Genomic DNA, 14,423 nt, shown 5'->3' on the forward strand with positions numbered 1-14,423 from the left:
ATAGATCTGGCATCAAGTCCAGCACATCAGCATCTGGAAAGCATGTTATTTTCCAAACAAAGTTGCAGTCTCCTTTTTCAGCTGTGCTGCTTATTGTCTCAAGGAAGAAGCTAATGTAAGACATGGTAGCTGAGTTTGTTTTAGAGACAGTGAAATAGGAGCTAACATCTATCAACAAATTTTTTACATGCCAGTCAATGTTGTGGGTACAGATAAAATCATAGCATCACTCTCCTGGCAGCCTCTCTTGCCAGTTTTATTTTGCAGCAGGAATGAAAGTCTACAGAGCATATGTTAATCTAGCTCTACTTACAGTTGGTATAGATGGGCTTCCGGAAGGGCTTTCCTTTGGAAAAGACAAAGGCCACCATGATGCAATTGATGGAAGATAGTGGCCACAGCGTAGTATCTTCGTAACTGAGGACACTGCTGTAGACGCTGCTGGTGGTACTGTTTCCTCCTGGGCTGATGGATGTCAGAGTCTGATTTCCCACAGAGCAATGTCTGTAAGGAAATACCTGGCATTTTCTTCCTGCTCTCTTCAGGAAGAATGAGTTGCAAGCAGTCATTCCCTCTTCTTTCTTACCCAACCTCCTATAATAACCTAATATCATCCACAAAAATCAAAATCTGTATTTAAGTTTGTTTCAAGAAAAGAAAACCATCAGTTAATTTCCTTGTCTATGTTGAAGTCTCTGCTCTCAGGTGAGCAAAAGCAGTCTACAAGAGAGACAGCCTTTGAACATGTGTGCACATGCCCAAGCTGCCTGCACAGCATTTAGGAAGCATATGTCCAATGATACATCAGTGCGGTGGCAGTGCAGTGGCTTTGGCTGGCCCTGAGTACCCATGGGCATTCCCATTGAACTATCTTGCTGAGTTTCCTACCCTGCAAATTCATTCCTGCATGACAACATAAGGTAACCAGTTCCTGTGCATGGCCAGAGATGTTTACATTACAGAGACACAGAAAACAAGACTGCTTCCAAACCTGGAACCATTTTCTAAGCCAAAATAGATTCAAGAAAAATTTGAGGGACTGTTTGTTTTCCCAGAAGAGCTTTATGGTCTGACCCCAAGAGAGGGCAGTGAAGGGAAGCAGAGAGAAAGAAATGTCGTGGCTGATGACACCCCTCTGGTGTCTCTCTGCATCTTGCAGCCCCTCGCCCCGGGAGAGGGCACAAGGCGCTGTAAGCCGGGCAGCATCAGGAGCCCTGCACAGCACCGCCCTAGGGGTGCCAGTGCAGGTGTGCTGCTATGCCACGCATCCCCGGACAGGCAGAGCCCTGCGTGCTTTGGAGGAAAAAGACACCGTTGAGGAACAGAGGCGTTTTAGCTTTTAGATTTCTATCCTGGCATCTGCAGCAACTTATTACTGTCATGGCAACGCTCTGCTGAGTATGTGCTCCACGGGGAAAAGGTAACTGTTGTGTGCTGGTGAGGCAGTGCACACCGCTGCAGGCAGCGGGAAGGGTTGGGGTGCTGCCAATGCACAGCTACAGCGCACAGCTGGCAGTCTGATCTGCAAGCTGGGGATCAGAGACAAGAAGAGGGACTTACCTCTGGCTAGCCAGCTCTGCATACCAGGGCTGTTGCTTCACCAGAAGAAAGCCGCAGGCTTGCATGACTACAGTAAAGCACACGTTGAGGACAACGGAGAGTAGTAAGGGAGGAGAGATGAGCTGGCCAGGAGGGCGATAGGGTGCCAGTTTTGGATAGGCTTCGGTCAAGCTCACTGGAAAGAAACCATAGACATTTCTCATCTGCTAATATCCCTCTGTGTTAGCTAGAGCAGAGCTGCATATAGGTCACCCACATGCTCATTGCAGGTGAGAGCTGCAAAGTCTGGCCCTAATAAATAAGCAAGGAATGGCTTTGATCACCACTATTTTCCATCTGGATTTTCTCCAAATGCCCACATCCCCACAGGAAAATGCATGGAGAAATAGGGAATATCATTGCCACCTGCAGATGGGGATCTCCATGGGAGTCCAAGACCATATTGCCTCTCACATCAAGAACATGCAGGCAAGCCAAGAGACACAGTTGCACTCTCCAAGCCCCACTACCATAGTCTAACTATGGGAGCTAACATAACAGCAAATGCTCCTTTTCCAACAAAGTCGCACACCCAAACACTCTGCTCTGTACGGATTTCCTGTAGCTGTGCCTGCAAAGAATTATGAGCCAAATCCTGCTCTCTGGGCCCTAGGGATTGCTCTAACATCAGTGGTTTTGATGTTACTGACAGCAGAACTTGGTTCCTCATTTCAAATTTTATTGGAAAAATGAAGCTGACTGTTTACACTCTGACTCTTAAACACACACACACAGTTGGTTTCCCCGAGCTACTTACTTGTTAGGCAAACCAGAAGGGTAATGACAACATCTTGTATCAAATACTGGTAATTTCCAAAGATTTGCAGTTGCTGGAAGAAAAACAAAGCATCACATCACAAGAGGTATCAACTTTGATGATACAACCTGTAGCACTAACTGCTATTTCAAAGCATCATCAAGGCCCTGATGGACCACTCAGACCAGGGCAAGTGCTCCTAGCACACAGTAACAGCAACAAGAACCAGAGTCTTGAAATGTCTTTGGGTAACGGGTGCACTGTCAAAGGTGGTAGACTCAGGCTAGTGGCTGGGTAAGCAGGTTGATTTCATATATATATTTTAACAATTCTGATATTACCTGAAATAGTTTAACTATTTTATTGATAAGGAGTCCTGAAAATTTGATTCCCTAATGAGCTGTTTTCAGAAGGAAGCCACCATGTGCTGTCAGTGTGCAGTGACCCACACTTTCCCACCAAGGCTGGGCCATACTTTGACAAGTCACAGCAGCTCAATTTGCCTGATGCCCCTCACCCTCTGAGGGACTGTACACAGAAGATACCCATGGATGTGGTTAGGAGAAGTGGCCCTGAGTAAAAGCCATTTCTTTCACTATTTTTATTTTTGAAGATTTTTCAGAAGACTCCTTATACAGCAGTGACAAATAAAGGTCAACTTTATTCATCTTTATGAGATACTTTTTTCAATTTTTTTTCCCAGCAAGGGAGAAAGCTGCCCCTCCAAAGCATCCATTTTATAGCAAGTTCTGCTCCTGGGCCACCACTACCCAGGGAGTATTGACCCCCCTTTATAATTTCCCTTTCTTCTTTTAGAATAGATGGAGTTGTATCATCAAGCTTTTTTACCGATTCTGGGACTCTCTATAACCAATCTACCTTGTGTTGCTGACTATCCATCTTTTCACATCTGTGTTATTCTTTGAAGCCCTGTATTACACAGCTCCAGCTGTGTTATACTGCTAAAGACAAAATCCAAGAAAAGCACAGTTCACTGACAGGGGATTGGTATTATACACTTACCCAAAACAGCAGAGCAGTACCAAAGAATTGAATCAAGCCATAAAGGGTCAAGTATTTAACCACAGCAAAGGAAGCAACCAAAGCAGCTCGACCTTCCCTGCTCAGAAAGAAAACAAAAACAAAACCAGCTCGCCCTTACAGCTGCAGACTAAGCTCTGCAGTCTTGGTGCTAGAGACGGGATCAGCTCGAAAGAGCAGCAACTTTTGTGTGGGGTCTTTGGAATTCAGTCTCTTTCACGTTGTTCTTACAGACAAACATTTTGCCCTTAAGATACTGTAGAGCTGCTACCTACTCCTTCATCTGCAGTGTTTTGTTTCTTTGCTTTTATGCTGCAGCTACATTTTTAATATCTGGCTTAAGTTGCTGCTATTTTTTTTTTTTTTTTTACCTGGGAACAAGGGACATTTCTATACAAAAATATAAGTCCCTTTTCTATACAAAAATATAAGTCTGTGCATGTATTTAGATTCAATAGACTGCTCCGTGACTGGGTACAGCATGTGGATGTCAACATTTTAAAGAAGTGACAAGTAAATCTATTCTGTGGTCACTGCTACATCTGCCCTTTCATGTGACTCTATTCTTGTGCCTATTCTAAAAAAAATCAGCAACCACGGGCAAAGCTCTCCTAAAAACCACAAAAACACTCACAGCACTTCAATTTAAAGATTCAAAACACCCACCACTAACACCAGCAAAAAAAATTCTGCTTTGTTTTGCATGTTTACTGGGAAATCGGTTTCTCAGCATCCTGGAGGTGAACACGTGCGTGTGATCTCTCCCCCTCTCTCTTTGTGTGTGTATTTACACAGATAACCATGCAAATATAAAAAGGTAAATACAAATTATTTTCGTTGTCACCACGCTGCCTCAGGATCCTGCTCACTCCTGTGCTCTCCCACTAGCAGCCCGGCGCACGGTGCGCCGAGCAAACCGACCTGATCAGCTCCGGCACACACTGTACATTGGGAATTTGTGACGTGAAGGGGGAAGCCACAGACGCCTCCTGCTCTGACAGTGATATTCCTGCATGGGCCATTTTCAAAGCCTGAAATCCACAGGAAAAGGCAGATGGAGAGACATCCTTCCACCCCTCGCACCCTGCGCCCTGCCTTTACCGGTGCTTCTCAAGCTTCGCCTCAGATGTTCTTTGTGGTTGATCTTCCTCTATTCTATAGCCTAACTGATCTCATTTTCCAGATCGTATTCCTCCCCCACGGCTTAAGTATCTCTTTTGTTCATTTAATCCCATTATATCTATTTACAGTCTTTTGAACAGTGCTGTAGGCTGTCCCCCACACTGGAATTTGTGTATACCTCTTCTGTTAAATAAATATTCTGTTGAAATACTTATATTAACATTTCCTCTTTCTTCTTTCTATTCCTGTCAATGCTCTCTTCATACTTCTTCTATTGCTTTCTTATGAGCTCCCAGTAACCCGAGCTCAGAACCTCTTCTTTAGTACTCAGCAGTGAGCTGTGGGCAACTTTTGCAAAACCATTATTATAGCAATATATTATTACATTATTCATATAATAACAGTTAATATAATAGATGATATAATTATTTTTCTAACTAAAGCCATTAGTTTTATATTCTAGTCCCAGATTATGAATCGGAATAACTGTAAATATGAACAAATGTGTAAAAAGAAATATTCCTGCCCCTAATTTCTGGGAAAAAATAAAAGAAAAAACACCCCCAAAGTAATGCTCCTCTATTTTTTTTTTTTTATGGCATTATGAAAAAAAAAACACGTGGATTGTATTTTACCATGACATACCAACTGAACGTACCCACAGGCTGACTCGGAAAATGCTGCTGAAATGTTTTGTTGCACAGTCCCTTGCAACAGTACTGGCTAGACTGAATGAGCTGAACCTTCAAACAGAAGTGGGACATTAACTTGTACATACCCCACAGTCATTAGCTCCATCGCCACACATACCCACGCAGTAACTGACGGGGGAAAAAAGACAGACAAACGCGTAAGCTTTGCATGCAACTACTTGATCACACAGCAGGCTGCTCACTGGCAGAGGACTGGCAGCTACGTTAGATCAGGACTCACGTTACCCATCTACGGGAGATGGATGCGGTGGGAATAAGGAGACTCACACATGGGGAGGGGTTGAGGCAGAGTGCAGAGAGCAAAATTAGGATTAAATTTAGAAAAAGATTATAACAGGAAAGGAAAGGAAACAATGTCATTTTATTCCAGACAGTGTTTTCGCTCTGGTACGAGGTGATACGGGAAGGCAGCAGGGGTGCACGTTTGTTCCTGGGGCTGCAGCTTGACTTCTGGTGGCATTTTGTCCCTAACGTACCTGAAGGCCCAACAAGGCAGGAACTACTAGAATAACAGTGCCGCTCCCAAACCGCCACAAGAGGTCCCTCCGAGAGCCCTGGGGACTTCCTCCCCGGAGGAAGCACCTCACGACCGATCACTTTGCAGTCTGCTTTCGGGAAAGGCGTCACATCTTGTTTGTCCTCAGCCAGTGACACGTGCGGTTAGTGCGATTTATGGTGGGGAAGGAATCGTTCATTCGGAAGGTATCGCACAGAGCATCTTTTGAGTCAAACTCCTTCCTGCTTCAGGCTCTCTTCAGCTTTACTAAAGCTGCAGCCACGGCAGTACCAGCAAGCGTGCAGGAGCTGCTGGTGGGTGGCGGGGGGTATTTGCATGGGCTAGAGCCTGGATCTGTATTTTTGTCTCATCCCTGGATAATGCTGCTTACTGTACAGCAGCAGAGAGAAGCAGTGGCTAAAACTGGTCAACAGGTAAAGCTACTCCTGACGGGCAGGATTCTTGCAGGCAGACTGGGAGGAAGGTGGCCACAAAGGACATGAACGGGGACCGTGCACAGAGGGAGGGAGCTTCAGAGAGCTGGGTTTGGAGCAGTGCTGGCTGATATAATTATACTTCAAACAAAGCATTTTACTGTTTTTCTTAAAAAAAAAAAAAAAAAAAATCTTACTTCAGTTTTTGAAACTCTTCCACAAGGCTGGACTTCTGGGCGGGAGACATCCTGGCAAAGACAGTCCCATTCACTAGTATCTGCAAGAAAGAGTAGCAGCGTGTCTTTTACTAAGCCTAATTTTTTTCCTACCTGAAAATCTGTCCAAACAGCGTGTGTCTCAGTTCCAGCTATTTTATGGACTGAGTGACAAGAGTTGAAGATTTCTGCTCCTAGGTGGGGGTATTTTATGTTTCTGATGCCACTGCTGAGCAGAAGCCACTGCCAGCTATGGTAGCGGTACATGAGGAGGCAGGCTGTTTTTTTTTTTTTTTTTTTTTTTTTTTTTTTAATTAAACTCAAACTGAGAAGGTGACCATGGAGCAGTGCAGCTGCTCACAGCACCACAACTAACCTTGCCATTTGAAATCTCAAAAGAACAGATGCTGCAAGTAAGCTGTTCAGGTTAAATGTGAGATACGTTGGGAAGCAGCCCGAGTTGTCACCATGTGAAGTAACAGTGTTATAGGTACTGATGGTTCAGGCAGGAATGGCCTGAATACAGCTCCCTTTTAAATAAAACAAGGAGAGGAAAGCTGGTGTTTTGTTCCCCCTCAACTTACTTTTGGCAGCAAGCTGTAGAAGTGTTTTATAATGATTTCATAGGTCTTTCCATCCATCGCAAAATGGTAGTTGCAGGTTTCTCCTTCCAAGATCACCTTTTCCTCAGTATGAACACATATCTCCTAGAAATAAGACAGCATTTTTTTCTCAGACTGAAGTCATAACATCTTGAAGCCCTGGTGCCTGGGGTGGTCCTGGGACAGCTCTGTCTCCGGAGTTATCTCCCCTTCCGAGATGATAATCAGCCCTGGCTGGGAACACTCAGAGCTCACGGTGGCAAAGGAACAGCCCAGCCCTGCAGCAAGCCCCCTCGCCCGTCGCTGCTGTACACCCAGATCTGCTGCCTGACCCATGCCGCAGGGCTCGGAAACGCTCGTTTCAACACTTGCAGCCTCCCACTAAGCTACTGGGGAGATTAGCCTGGTGCAACACGCTGGGCCAGTCTCCATGAGCCTGGCAACACCTGATTTTCTAGCTGCATTTCCATGTGTAATTAATACTTGTCAGCCACAACACGTAGTCCTGCTAGTTTAGATACTGAAGTTTGGTCCAGCAAATAGCCAAACAGGCAAGAATTTGTGCTACTTCTGAGCACCCAAAGTGTGAGTGGAGCAGCCACTGCAGCCGAAGAGCACAGGCAGCTATTTGCACTGCTGTTTTACATGTTATCTGGAGCAAAGAGCCACTGTATTAGCTGTTTCTCCTTGGCAGGCAAACGGGTCAAATCACACCACTGTGCACCTTGGAGCAGACATAACCGAGTCCCAGGGTTTTCCCCTGCTCCTCGTAGTTGCTGCAAAATGCCTGGCAAGGAGTCTGAGCAAAGCAGCTGATTTTTACACTTTTAAAACTTTGTTAATTCCAGCTGGCGCTCAAATGCAACTGTCCCTGGCTGTGCTTACGCTGAGCCCAGCTGTGTTTGCCTTGCTGTCGTCTGCGAGCTGCCAGGAAAGGGAAGCTGGAGAGGAGCCCTCCGGCTCGCTCGCCTCGACGAGGATCACTCGGCTGGCCCTGCGAATGAGCCCCGCGCTCCTGGCTACCGTCACAGCCGTCTGAAGGTTGTCCCCTGCAAATGACACCGGCCAGGCAGATCGCTAACATCTGCCGCTGCATCGCAACTGTCCAGGCCGCCGAGGTGGAGGCCACGGAGATGCTGCAAGACTTTTCCCGGGCTGCAGGTGCAGGGCCAGCTGGGGGTTTACCCGTGACCATGACGCTCCGGATGCGGGCAGCAGTGAGCTCTCTCAGCACAGGCTCCGTCTCCTGCTTCAGGCGGTTCTCCATGACCAGGAGGCCCAGGAACGCCAGGTCAGACTCTGCCACCTCTCTTGGAGCAAGGACAGAAGCAGACGTGCTGTTTGCTGGGGACAGATGCTTGCAGGAACAGCCTGGCAGAAGCCCCCAGATTGCGGCACATGCAGAGTTACTTCCTATTGCCGTCCCAGCTCATTGCCTTATTGCAAGGCAATAACCAGCTCTCATTACTGTCTGGCAGCAGCCTCTGAAACTCGCCTCAGTGAGCCTTACACCAGCACTAGTTTATTGGGTAATTAACAGTGTAATCACCATCTGCCAGGAAGAAGGTGTCATGTGGAGCAGCTATTGCCATCGCACCTCCTCTGTAGCGAAAGGAGGGGCAGGATGGGGAAAGGGCTGGGCAGGACGGGCCCTTCGGGGGCTGGCCACGTGGGAAGAAACGGGGCAGGGATGCTAGCAGCTCAGGGACAAGCCTTACCTCTTCAGGTTGCCCACGTCTGCATCCTCTCCCAGGCTCAGCGCTTTATGGGCCAGGGCAATGACTCTGAACCCTTGGCTCGTGTGCATCTCGAGCTCCTTTAAGAAATCAGCCGGGACTGTTTATGAGGAAGAACATTTCATGGTTAAAATACCTCATCCTTGCAGATTTCTTTTTCTAGGGGTAAGTGCCTGTCCGTTAGGACATATTGTAGCCTTACTTGGAAGCACTGTGCCCTCTCATAACACAAGTCAACTGGTTTGTACCAAGGCTCTATGACTGACTGTTCAAGTGATTTATCCATGTATTTCATGCTTTTAAACACATGTTGAGGTGCAGGTAAGTAAGATAAATTACTAGGCAGAGGACTGACCCAATTTCACCATTCTAGTCTGAGTTTTGCTACCTACAAGCCGAGGTTTACTTTTAAGTTCGTGCCTTAATAGGCAAATTCTCCCAAATACTAAATTTTCGATTCCCTGATCATTCCAGTGACTCTAAAAGCAACGAGTTGCTTTTAATTTTGCAGTACTCTGTAACCGCTACATATTGCAATCAAAACCTTACAGTGCAGTACCTAATTATTTATCAAGCTGTAAGCAATATAGAAATAATTAAGACAGGGTCAGAGGAGATATTTAGATACCTGAGAAAGTGGAACATAAAGATATTTTTCTTGCTAACTCTTAACTGTTCGGAGGTTTATATCATTACATCTTAGGTGATGTTAAACTAAATCTTTCCATTGTTCCTCAAAACCATTTTCACCTGTTCTCAGGTCACTGCTATCTGAAATAACAGACCACGGAGCCACAGACCATTTGCACCTTGTTTACTTGGCATCCTGCTGAAGCATTCAAGTAAATGTTACCCAATTTTCAAGTTTGCAGACAAATTTGAGATCAGACCTATGATATTGGTGACATGCAAAAAGAAAAGCTTCTATTTGTCTACAGAAGGAAGATAGAAGTCTTGGCTGGAGTGCTAATGACAATTATCCCTAATAATAGTAATTTACATGTCTACAGCAAGTTTCCCATCACTGAGATGGAGCAGTAGTTCAGTGCTGAATTTACAGGTCAAAAAATAACAGAAAAGTTAAGGAAGTGTATACAACATTACACTTGCTATGACACATGCAATTACCATGATCTTACATCTACACTGAGTGTCTTGACATGTCGGCATCATTTGTGAGCTATAGCTCCAGCTGGTGCGAATCAGCTCAGTGTTATATAGTGGCCAGACCTCAGTCTCTACATCTCACTAGCCTCTGGGCCATGTGCATCTTGAACTTACAAACAAGTAATGCTCTTTATTTATTTATTTATTGATAATTAACTAATGATATTTAACTCTTGCGTGGGTTCAAAGGGTTGTTTGTGGGAAGAGCTGTTGCAGTACTGGTTGGGAGAGTACTGAAAACCAACAGAAACTCTGTTTTGGAACGAGTCCAAAAAAAAACCCCTCAAAGTTACCCTCTCCCAGTTGTGTACCAGTTTCTTTTCTGCAAAAGCTGGTTACTGTCTCCGGTGCTCCCTTCATGTACAGGTCATACTGTTCCTTTCCGATCTTCTGAGCAACAACAGACATTCTCTGCAACCTTGAAGAAAATGGGAATCGATGCAGGATTGCTATTCCTTCCACAGGAGCCTGGAAAGAGGTCAGGAAAATGAGCTGTTATTTGGGTACTTGATTCACTGATTACACAAAGCGAATCCATCTCGAGCTTTTGCTTGCTTGGGTTTTTCTGGCTGAGGTGATTTATTCACTTTTACTGCCTTCTGCCTGTGGGATCAGACCACTGATTGCAGTTTTGGGAACCACAGCCTTGACACATTTGGTTTCCCAGCAATGCTTCCCAGAGGCCTCAGTGCTCTTCTCTATATTTAATGTGTTTTCCAGGCTTTGTCTCGGTGTTTCTCTTAATAAGCATATATTGATTCCTGGAGTTACAAATGTGGAAGCTGACATCTGATGTGTTATAGTGACAATATCAGGGGAGCAGAGCAATCCTAGAAATAAGATAAGTCAGTACCTTATTAGTGCAAGTGGCAGAGTTGGAAATCATGAGCTTTTGGACACCTGAGCCCTTTTTCAAGTCACTTATGTTTTAAAGCCCACCACCAGCAGGAGTCTCTTTTTTTTCCCCAGTAGGTATTTCTTCCCTTAGCACCTTCCCCCCTCTAGTGAGGGATGAACCAGGCTCTGCTGCTGCCCATGGCTGTTACTACAGCCCCTCTTTCTCATCACTGTGCTTTCTTCTGCACTTTCCTTCCAGCTTACCTTGTTCTTGCTAGTCTCCAGTGTCTTAGCAGCATTTTCTCCCTTCTTGTCCTTTATTTTATTATTTTTTTTTGTCAGTTTTATTTAACTCTCTCGAGAGAGCTTTACTGTCCTTTCTCCCTCTCTAAAAGGCTGGCAGAAAGGCCTGGTGCAGCAGCTCTTCCAGTTTAAACAGAATTTGCTTTCTAGGCCCTAAAAGCTTCCAGCTGGCCTAGTTTGGGGGAAGATACAGTACAGCACTGAAGTAGTGGTTGAGAGGCATTTTACAGCTGCTAGTCAAGGTGAATAATACATGTGCTAGAAGTTTACATATGCTGTATGATAAAATAGAATATTCAGAATATTCACACAGAATATTCTTTCTCAAAAAGAATTGAACTCACGGTGCTGGCCTTTGGTCCAGGTCTAACCATGCAGGTGTTGAGATCACTGGCCCCATCTTGAGCTGTACTGCAATCCTCTAATTCCTGTAAAAGAAAAACATCATTGGAGCTATCTCAGGGTGGTGGTGTCCATGAGGAACCCAGCAATGAAGCCGTCAGCTGCTGGGCCATCCTCAGATAACAGAAGCTCTAAGGAAGCCTTACCTGCTGCAAAGAGCAATTTCCGCCCTCAAATTTTCATCAGTTTGTCTTTGTTCTCTGCATATTTCTGACAACAGGTAGGGGGTTTTCTGTTTGCTTGTTAGCTGTGTTTTTTAAGCTTCACACCTGTCTGTTAAAAGCAGGAACAGCAGCACATGGGAGCATGTTTCCTCTGTGCTGTTGGCAGCAAGCTGTAGAAGTGATTCATTATAATCCAGTACAGCTGTCCACCTGCAGCAGGTGACAGCCTCCTTGCAGCCTTGTCCTTAGCAGAAGCCCACATGGTCCTGCATGGTTTACCTTACTCATTTTTATTTATTTATTTATTTATTTATTTTTAAATGTGAAATGTTATGTTTTCTCTGAACTCCAGTTCTACATTGATCTGTCCAGGTATTAAATCAATGACTAAAAGAAAGAGAAATAATTATCCTTATCTAGCCAATTTTATCTTCTATGTTATTGCTTTTGAAAGACTCTCACTGACATGCTGTGCAGAAGCAGGATGGCAATTTTAACTGCGGGCTGCTTAGCCCTCCCGCTCTGTTACTTTACTCATGCCAAGGCTTGCTCACCCTCGCAGTCCCTCCTTCTGCTGCTCTGCAGCTCTGCTGTTTTTCTGTAGAAGTGAGCACCAGGCTGGTGCCTTCCTCCAGGCTGCTGAAGGACCTGCAGTCTGTTTTGCTTATTGATTAATGTCTCTTGAGCAAAACATTAGAGAAGAAAAGATGATGGAGCGTTTAACTGCGATGCCCCAAGACCCCCTCCTGCTTAGGATGCAGCCGGGAGGAGGCAGGGCCGGCTCACCGCATCTCTTACGTGATGGCAAGGAAAGAGAAGAGCAGTCCTGCTGCATCAGGACTTCCATCGGTTCTCTCCTGGGCTGAGCTCGGCACAGCAGCCAAGGGGACCACCGACACGTTGAGGAGGCTTGTGGCTGCCGCAGCCCCGCTGCAGGAGCGCGGGCGTTGCACCGGGCTGCCAGAGCCACGTTCCCATGGGCAAAGACATCCCCTGGGCATGGCCTTAGCACGGTCGCCCGCCCATCGCCCCCTCCTGCGGTGCTGCCTCGCAGCTCACAGGGAGCCGCAACAGTCTGCGAAGAGCAGCTGTTTCCCCCTTGAGCCCCAGGCTCCTGTCACACTCCCTCCACCACCCTGGAGGGACCTCTAGGCTTTTTCCTGCCTCTGCCCAGGTCTCTCCGGGAACTGTTGGTCATACGGCTCCAGCCTTGCTTTCTGTATGGAGACTACACCTTACTATTAGAGGAAGCAGCCCTTAGCTTAAGGGTATGCAAGATCCACTTGTGCGCTCCCTTGGCTGCTTGCTGTCCCTGCACCACGTAGCCACGGTAGGGTCCAAGCCTCTGCTTTCAGCAAGTGGGGACCAGGCTCCTCCTCTGCTTCCTTACTCTGCTGTTTCCAAATCAAATTAAGAGAGCAAATGCAAGTAGTCCCAAGGAAAATAATAGCTAGAATATCAAAAAGCTGCTGGAGTGCTGCCAACCTGCCACACAATTATTAGAAATAAAGCCAGCTCCAGCTGTGCCTGGATTAGGACAGGGCTGTTGCAACGAACACTGAAAAGGAGTTTCCCTAATGGGCAGGTATTTGAGATTGACTGAAGAGTGAGCCTTTCTGTGGGCCGGGTGGGAGGTGTCTGCAGTTTGGCTGTGCACAGGGAGAAGTCACATTACCCAGTGTGTGGCCTCAAACATTTTCAGATCCAGTGGATCTCCTTGTATCTTCTCATCCAAAACAACCAGTGAATGACAGCTTGCCATGGCTCCACACACAGGTCCCCAGGGCAAAGGCATACTGGATGGCAGTTTATGAATTTTCTGAAACCTGGTTAAAAAGCAGAGGGTTGGTGAGACTGCTTGTAAAATGAATGCAGACACATGTCTTCAGCTCGTGGATACAGGTGCTGGTCTGCTGCGTGTGGCACAGCTGAGCCCAATGACAGCAAAAAAAGCACTGTTCCGCCTGTCCTTCCACTAACAGGTTGGATGTATTCAGCAGACCAAAAAGCATCTGAAAATTAATTAGCACAGAGTTCAACTTGATGCTAAACCAGGTTGGCTAGCACAGACACTTTGGAGTCCTGCTTGGCAATTGCTGTTGAATATGAGATAATGCAGAGAGAAGATACAACCTGCAAAGAAGTAACTTGCAGTAGGGCTCTCAAAGATACTCGGCAATATGCCATAGCAAAATATTTTCTGAAGCCCAGGTATGGAAATGGGGTGCACCTGCTCTGCCTTGTGCTCCATGTTGCCCTTTACATCCGTGCTGCGTACCGTGGGTGGGCGAGCGCTGCCCAGCCTGCGCTCAGCGCTCAGCACCCCTGCGAGCCACGTGGGAGAGCCAGAGGGTGCAAGCTTCATTTCCCCTTGGAGAATTCACACCTACAAATCCAAAGAAGCTGGTTGCTTGTCCCTCACCTTGGTTTTAAAATTGAGTAAGTTGATTGACTCCTATTGAGCTACACTGAGGCACTCTGTAAAAGATTTATGCATCAATTTTTTTTTTTTCAGTGGAAAGCCTTGAGGTACACTCGCTCTTCATCTCTGCGGTACAGCTTGAGCATGCGTGAGGCTAGGCTGCATGATGGCTCTAATTTTATCATGAAAGTTATTTCTCAGAATCCTCTCTTCTCGCATAAACACTTTTCCTTCTAAGAAACTGGTAGGCTATATGTCTACCAGACCGGAACATAGGCCGTCACTATTTAGGCTGCCACACTAAGGAGAAATTTAATATACTATATTTACCCTTGATTACTACTAACTACCACATTAGTAGAACAGAAGCAGCGAAACACATCTGAAATTCAGCAGTGTGACATGTAGAATTC

General features: G+C 46.0%; 1 protein-coding gene across 1 annotated transcript in view; it reads right to left on the minus strand.

Moving 5' to 3' along the window:
• Positions 1-14,423, minus strand: part of LOC134144263 (probable cation-transporting ATPase 13A5) — a 35,344-nt gene that overhangs the window by 3,389 nt on the left and 17,532 nt on the right. Inside the window, exons 14-27 of the mRNA XM_062583048.1 lie at positions 13,264-13,414; positions 11,367-11,450; positions 10,194-10,350; positions 8,698-8,815; positions 8,165-8,289; positions 7,865-8,028; positions 6,962-7,084; positions 6,360-6,439; positions 5,298-5,340; positions 4,319-4,428; positions 3,380-3,476; positions 2,357-2,429; positions 1,561-1,735; positions 314-504 (exon numbers count right to left, since the gene is read on the minus strand). Coding sequence (XP_062439032.1) covers positions 314-504; positions 1,561-1,735; positions 2,357-2,429; positions 3,380-3,476; positions 4,319-4,428; positions 5,298-5,340; positions 6,360-6,439; positions 6,962-7,084; positions 7,865-8,028; positions 8,165-8,289; positions 8,698-8,815; positions 10,194-10,350; positions 11,367-11,450; positions 13,264-13,414 — 1,691 coding nt within the window. The remainder of the gene's footprint in view (positions 1-313; positions 505-1,560; positions 1,736-2,356; positions 2,430-3,379; positions 3,477-4,318; positions 4,429-5,297; positions 5,341-6,359; positions 6,440-6,961; positions 7,085-7,864; positions 8,029-8,164; positions 8,290-8,697; positions 8,816-10,193; positions 10,351-11,366; positions 11,451-13,263; positions 13,415-14,423) is intronic.

Source organism: Rhea pennata, chromosome 9, assembly GCF_028389875.1.
Source record: "Rhea pennata isolate bPtePen1 chromosome 9, bPtePen1.pri, whole genome shotgun sequence".
Classification (NCBI taxonomy): domain Eukaryota; kingdom Metazoa; phylum Chordata; class Aves; order Rheiformes; family Rheidae; genus Rhea; species Rhea pennata.